The 7,876-nt window shown below is 44.4% G+C and overlaps 1 protein-coding gene across 1 annotated transcript; it reads left to right on the plus strand.

The window, feature by feature from the left end:
- Positions 1-350: 350 nt before the first annotated feature.
- LOC108892944 (vertebrate ancient opsin-like) lies at positions 351-7,560 on the plus strand (the record flags this gene model as incomplete). The annotated part of the gene is given in 9 exon segments (XM_018690730.1): positions 351-380; positions 383-466; positions 468-524; positions 526-633; positions 635-719; positions 2,985-3,130; positions 3,132-3,196; positions 6,624-6,741; positions 7,327-7,560. Coding segments are annotated over 9 exon segments (927 nt in total), but the record flags the coding sequence as incomplete, so codon positions are not given.
- Between the last annotated feature and the right edge of the window lie 316 nt (positions 7,561-7,876).

A 7,876-nucleotide genomic window follows, 5' to 3' on the forward strand; every position in this document is an offset into this window, starting at 1 on the left:
TATAAAAGAGCTTCCAACATGCCACTGATCCGTCATTCATGCACTTGCTGCCTCCGTGCTCCGCTCTCACATGTAGACTCTGCAGCTCCGCTCAGGATTTCTGCCTCCACCATGCGCCTCGGACGAGCCGGATTTCAACAGCAGAACTTTGTGAGAGAAGAGTCCCGGTGCGCGCAGGATGCTCCGCGGCGCGGGCAGCATGATTAACCGCGGACCGGTGAGCGCGGCTGCCTGGAAGTGACCCCCCCCCACCTGACCCCCCCGTGAAGTTGAGAGAATGAGAAGAAAGAGAAGAAGGATTTTCTCTCGGGTAGGGTCACCAGCGAGCAGCCTCCACCCCGCCGAGCACCATGGATACTTTAAGCCTGTCGGTGAACGGCGGTTTTCCTACACGGTGGCGGCTGAACTCCCCGCCACTGATGATCCCTTTAACGGACCCATTAAGAACATCGCGCCGTGGAACTTCCACCATCCTGGCCGTGCTCATGTTTGTGGTCACCTCTCTGTCTCCTGAGCGAAACTTCCCTGGTCATGTTCGTCACCTTCAAGTTCAAACAGCTCAGACAGCCCCTCAACTACATCATAGTGAACCTGGCCATCGCAGACTTTCTGGTCTCTCTCACCGGTGGAACTAATAAGTTTCCTGACAAACGCCAGAGGTTATTTCTTCCTGGGGAGGTGGGCTTGCACCCTGGAGGGGTTCGCTGTGACTTTCTTCGGTAGGTTCACACATTTTCACCCTCAAACTGCAGAGATGCATAGGAACAACTGCCATAACTGTAGGTGTCAGTGTTGGAGCTTTTAATAGATAAACTGCAGCTCCACATGGAGCATTCCCAGACAAACATCTGTTCATAAACCGAGGCAGCTGGGAGGGAGGGGAATAAAATGACAAATCAGTTCCACTGCAGCTGTGGTTTAACTTAAACCAAAAAACTGACTGAAGATCAGTTTCTCTGAGCGTTCTTTAAACACTGTTCATGCAAAATAAGCTAAATATCACTCACTTTAGTGATGTGAGGAAACTGAAGTGATACTTTAAGAACATTAAGTCAAATTTACAATGTACTCACTCACTCCCCATAATGCAGCTCTGGAAGTGTAATGGAAAACTAAAACCCAGAGCTCACAGTTTCAGACCGATGAGCACAGTTTATCCTAAATTAAACAAATAAACGTTGTTAAATGACAGTGGTACGACAGACAGACTGGAGGATCAGAAATAAAACCCACTGAGTCTTTAAGGCAGAATTCAAAGCCACACTCACAGCAGCAGAGTGGGACAGAAGCCTCCTCACATACTATAGAGCACGACTCGCCATAAGTAGGTTACCAACACCGTGACCACCAATAACATCTAATTAAGTCAGCGGATCAGTTTCACAGCCTCCACTGAAGCTCCACTGAGTAAAGAGGCTCCTGAAGTGGGATGTGTGGCGAGCAGCTCGCACAACATCCACAGAAAACACAATCCTCCTGTAAGTTGGGCAGAGAGGCTCCTTATTGGATTTGGTAACGAGGTTTGTGCGAACTCATTTTGGCAACTTGGACGACTTCCAGGGGAATAACACAGGAAGTCACAGGATGTCTTTCTTACAGCCCGTAAAACAGAAACAATGATTGATATGAGACAACGATGAGCTTCAGCAGATTCTGTGAGAATATTATCAAATTACCTTCACTTAGTAACAGTTTAACTCGAGGCAGTTTAATGAGGCAGGTTTGGTTCCACCTGGGTTTTTGCCAAACAGAGTTAGTTAGACTTTATTGTCCACTAGGGGAAATTGTTTCTCTCCAGTGGAGCTGCTCAGTGGCCAGCTGATCAGACTGTGTTGTACTGTACATCCAGGTGTGAATGTGATCAGGTTTTTCCTGCAACACAGAGGTGGAACTTCCCTGAAAAATGGGGACAAGATATTTAGATGCTAGAAAACAGCTAAAACCCAGAGATGATGAATGAATCAAAGAGGGATTATTGTATGAATTCACATGGATAAACTCCACAGAGGATCCTGGTGCACTGGGTGATGTGATGCACTGAATTACCACCTAAATGAGCCTCATCAGGTCTGATTAAGAAGTGTATGAAAACAAACACATCAGGGCAAAGAGCAGCTGCACCAGAACACAAAACACATTCTGTTAGCACAGTGTGAACAGAGAACATGAGACATGATAAATCATCAGTGAGGATGCTGTGCTGATGTATAATCAATAACCCACTGAAGTGAGGCGCACATACTCAAGGAGCTGTGGTGGAGAGCCACTCCAATTTTAGACAGCAGTTTCAGTGACTGACAGCTGTGTTGCTTTGGTATCACCATATAGTGTGTGTGTGTGTGTGTGAGTGAATTAGAAAATGATTAAGCTAAGCTAGCTCTTCCCCATGAGCAGGATGGATGCTGAGGGTGGCAGTATTTTTCTATATTTAAATATTTCTTCTGTCCACGTGCACCTGAGCTTCACAGATAAACACATTAAGACTGAACAGGTAAAAGCAGTCAGGCCAGTCAGTCAGTTTTAGTCCACAAACACAGCATTATTTTATTTGTTTAAAAATGTGTGACATACTTGAACATCCTGGCTTCCACCTCTCTCTGTAGACAGACACTAACTGTTCCTGGCTGTGGAGAGGTAGGTAATTAAGGTGAATTAAAGATTTTTTTTTTTTTTTTTAGCCCATTAGGAGGCGGCCTAGTGCACTCACTTCGGATCATTAAACTATTTCTAGTAACAGCACAGAATTGGGACACTGTCAGACATTAAGATGTATGGTCACACTACAGGGGAAGTGTAGAGCAGGAAGTCCCAGTTGGATAAGATCCAACCGGTGCAGAAACTAAAGCAGTGAGATTCACAGATGTGAATGTAAAAGAGATGCTCAAACATTTCCAGAGAATAGTGTTTCAGGTTTATTACTGTGTGAGATAAATAACCTCAGAGCTGAGTGACTGCTCCACACACTGACCTCCTGTCTGCCTCAGGTATCGTGGCCCTGTGGTCCCTGGCTGTTCTGTCCTTCGAGCGGTTCTTCGTGATCTGCCGGCCTCTAGGGAACATCCGGCTGCAGGCGAAGCATGCGGTCCTGGGTCTGCTGTTCGTCTGGACCTTCTCCTTCATCTGGACCTTCCCCTCCGGTGCTGGGCTGGAACAGATACACCGTGAGCAAGATTGGAACCACCTGTGAACCCGACTGGTAAGAAATGAGCATTTCATTGTCTCAGAGATCTGTGACTGTCTGAACCAGCAGACAAAAGAATCAAATTGATCTTTAAGGGTCAATCCACACAAACCACTAACATCTGTTTTCTCCCCGTCGATGGTTTTTATTGCCATTTCTTGCTACCTGAGATTTCGTGTCAGTGAAGACTGGGGACAGTGAGGTTTGATTATTGACTGGAACCTGGACATTGTTTCTGGAGAGAAATCATTTTTAGTGTTTTGATCAGTGCAAACAAACTCATATTGACCTCCGATGTGTTGAGGTTTCAGAGCATAATGTCTCAAAACCCTGGAAAAACCGTCTTACAACCTGCACTGACAGAAAAACCATCAGATGTTTGATGTTTTTGATGCCCAGCCATTCATTCATTGCTTATATCCTTTGAGGGTCATGGGATCCCAGCTGACTTTGGGCAGGAGGTGGGGTACATCTTGGACAGATCTGTAAGTCTTTAAACTGTAGAAGGAAGCCGGAGTAAACGTCACACAGAAAGGTGACTGAACCAGGGTTCAAACCCAGAACCCTCTTGCTGTGATGTGAATGTGCAGTTGTTCATCTTTTTGGCCACTTGTTGGCAGCACAACAACCTGCAAACACAACAGCTTAAATGTACTGGCAAACATTTACCTGTTTACACAACCAACAAACAAGAAGCAGCATTACTTTGGAGTTATGTCTCAGACTATGTTGAAAGTAATATTCAGTCGTCTTTTTGCTCTGTTTTGGTCTCCACCAACTCCTGAGGGAAACATTAGGCTGTTTAGCTTTGTTCACCAGCTGGTCACTAATTTTGTCTGTGGCGTACAGGGCTGTAAAACCAAAACAAGGAGCTTAAAGAGGATAAAATGTTCTGTAGAGGAATCAGAGTCAGGTGATAATTTTCTGTGCTCATCTCTATGAGAAATCCATTTACATTACACAGAGTTATTTGAAGGTTTAAATTAAGTCCTAATACTAACCTAAATACCAGATACAGTGTAACCCAGGTGGTTCATCCTAACCTTTAACCCATGAATACTCTGCGTTCATTATTTCTCTCCTCCACACAAACAGATAAAGATCACTGACGTTCTACACTCAGATCTAAAATGCTGCTTCAACTGTTTTAGCTCAGACTGTGTAAAATGTGTCTCATGGAGAAAGTCAAGAACCAGGTCGGCTCTAACCTTGGCCCTCAGGGTGCCACCTGGGTAATGCTGTTTAGCTGCTTTGATCAAAGGCGTGCAGACAGGGGGGCTGGGAGTTTGCCTCCAGCCCTGTAAGGAAACCATTGGTCAGATGAAGCGTGGGGGGAACGAATGGTTCAGACAATACAATTAAGAGAGATATATATACCGTATGGAGATATCCCATAAGGTGATCTCACAGATGACCCGATCCACCTCTGGCTGCACACTGCAAAAGTCCTGTCAGAAAACATTTAACAGTGGGAGCACAAACAACACAGGTGAGTGAGGTCCAGCCTGATGCATTTTAAATACCTCATTTATGTGCATCATTTTATCACCGGCTACATGCGAATATTCAGCGCTGGACGACTCCTGAATGTTAAAAAGCACAAATGGAGGCTTCTGAATTTTAGAGGATTTTACAGGAGAGGTAGGTGGCTGCATCCTTGGTGAGGGGTTGGGATACAATCTGCTGCCGGTATGCTGCTGACTTCCTTTCAGATCCCTTCCAGCGCTCGGCTGTTGTGGAAGACATTTATTACAAAGACACACAGATGGAAACTGCCGGCCCAAATCTCTGGAGTTGGACATCAGTAACCTCCCCATGTCCTCATTAAACTAACGATGGCCTGATGCTCTTAAGTGTTGAAAGCAGAGACACTGGCATTCATTACATAGATATATATGAGACCACCAGAATCACAAAAGAGACAAAGCAGTCAGTTTTAATATGCAGTGTTCATTTTTGCACCAGACATTTTTCAGAAATGTCCAAGGTCTGGACTCCAAACTCCCCAGATCCCAGTCTGATCCAGCATCTGAGGGATGATCTGGAACAAGCCAGATCCATGGAGGGTGATTAAATATTCAAGTGAATAAGTGCTTGAATTTAAACATTTCACAACTCGATGTTCCCTGGTGGGAGTATTTTAAAAAACAGGTGCAGCAGCACTGACCTCCTCAGTGTAAACGAGGAGATTCGCTCTGACAGTGAAGTGGGCTGAGGGTGAAAAGGGCCACAGCAGCTGCTGCTGGTTGGTTGATTCTATCAACTCCACAGTTTCTGGAATTGTCTGACAGATTTCACTGGAACAGTTCATGTGATTCACCTCATCACAAAATGACAGTTTGGTGGGTGACAGCGCTCTGAGAGATGATTTAAATGCTTTATACAGACAGAAGCGGCTCATTAAGTCTGTGCATCTAAAATGACTTTGGCCTCCTGGACCAAAAGATGGAGCTGCTACAGAAACAGAAGAGTTTGTTCTGTCTGGTGTTCCAAGCAACTGATGCAACTCTCTTCCTGTCCACAACAGAATCACACCTCCTAAAGAGAGGATGGTTTGAAATAATGATGACTAGAAATTCAGTGTTTGTTCTTCGTGATGAAGAACTGGATCTGAACGAGAGGAAATCTGTTCCTGGATTTGGAGCTCAGCCAATCATGAAGCCTTTCCACAGGTTTTGGATCAGGTCACCAAGTTTAAAATAGGAGCTCTGTTGTTTCTACATGTACATGCTAGAAACTACAACTGTGTGTCGCTTTTAATGCTGCTGCTGCAAGGAATTGTGGGACAGCATTATCTCCTTTCCTTTTGTAAAGGAAGGTCCAGTGTATTCTTTGCTAAAGGAGATAAGATAGGAAGCATTTGCGTTGAGTTAAAGTTCAGTTACACTGAACAAATCCCTCACATATGAGTCACGTGACAATGTTTGCATGAGGACTGCAGGATCACAAACGTGGATTAAGGTGCACACACACAGAAACACACACCACTGTCTGCCAGGTATTTCCTTACAAATTAATCTGAGTCTTGTTTCATTCGATGCTGGTAGGTATTCTCATGGAAATAACATAATTAGACTAAATTAGAGGCCTCAGGGCCGCTAATTGTGCCACAGAGATTTGTCTCAGCTGTAAAATTTCCCTTTTAACTGAAGCTCAAACGAGGTGCAAAACTGTCATCTTCCTCTGCAGCCAGATAAAAGCTGCTGAATGTCAAAATGACATTTCACAGACAGCTCGTAGCTGGGAAATTATAAAAGTGTTAACCATTCTGTTCTTAAAGAGACACTCAAGTGTTCTCAAATAAACCGTTTGGCTTGATCTCATGTGAATCATCAAAGTCAAACTCTGCATTTCTGTTCAGTAAACTATAACCTATTAAAAACCGTTTGTAATGGTTGACAAATCTATTTTTAAATCCCCTTTTCCGATCGTCTCTGAACAGGTATTCAACAAACATGATGGATCACAGCTACATCATCACTTTCTTCGCCACCTGCTTCATTCTCCCTCTCGGAGTGATTTTCTTCTGCTATGGAAAACTCCTCCGGAAGCTCAGGAAGGTTGGTTCTCACACAACACACACAGAAAACATCTGTATGAGGCGCGCTTTCAGATTTCACACATTGCCATCGGCCCTTTGTCTTGAGTCTGGGAGGTGTAACTTATTGCTGTGATTAGCAGTGTGAGCTTCAGTTCAGGAAAACCACTGAACAGCTCAGACAGGATCAATCATCAGTCATGGCTGCAGAGGGCGCTGCTGCTCAGTGAAGTTACATTGTGCTGCTTTAAGCTGCGCAGAAATATTTTGAAAGGGGCTCTGTAGAAGTTTCATTTTATTTTAGTGATTGAATTATTCATTTAAGACACTAAGTATATCTGGGAAACTCCCTGTCATTAAATAAGAGCGGCTGGTGACCTGCCTGAAAAAGAGAAACTCACTAGTTTGAATAAAATGGAGCTTGATCGTAGTAAGAACCGTTTCAAAGGCTCAAAAATGTGAAACTAAACGTTTAAGAATAACTGAATAAAAACCTTAAAATATCTGAAAGCTTGGATGTATTGGTTGTTTTTATTAAAAGACTTCAGTGTGAGCCTTGAATCCTAACAGATGAACTGCTCTAGTTACAGTTTCCTGTTTCCTCCAGGTGTCTCATGGTCGTCTGGCCACCGCCAGGAAGCCAGAGCGGCAGGTGACCCGTATGGTGGTGGTCATGATAATTGCATTCATGGTGGGCTGGACGCCGTACGCAGTCTTCTCCATACTGGTCACAGCTCATCCAACCATTGAACTCGATCCCAGGCTGGCGTCCATCCCCGCCTTCTTTTCCAAGACAGCCGCTGTCTACAACCCAATCATCTACGTCTTCATGAACAAACAGGTACCTTCTCCTCTCAGATCTGGTGTGCTCAGTGCAGTGCAGCAATGTAGATGGTTGGTAGTTAAATTCCCTCCTCTGCCACAGCTGAGACAGCGTGGAAGCTGCTGCAGAATACTGAGATGTTTTTTCTGTTGTTGTTGGGTGTTCGGCTGTCTCTCAATAATGCATGGTGTATGAATAAATGAAATATGAAATCCAGAGAGTACAATTGTCCATGCAGCCCTCTGTTGTTAAAAAATACATTAGCCACCTATGGTTGACTTGTAAGGCAAATAGTGAAAGGGCCGGCACTGACATTCTTTCGTGCCACTTACTT

The sequence above is a fragment of the Lates calcarifer genome, unplaced genomic scaffold (assembly GCF_001640805.2).
Source record: "Lates calcarifer isolate ASB-BC8 unplaced genomic scaffold, TLL_Latcal_v3 _unitig_2549_quiver_3019, whole genome shotgun sequence".
In the NCBI taxonomy this organism is placed as follows: domain Eukaryota; kingdom Metazoa; phylum Chordata; class Actinopteri; family Centropomidae; genus Lates; species Lates calcarifer.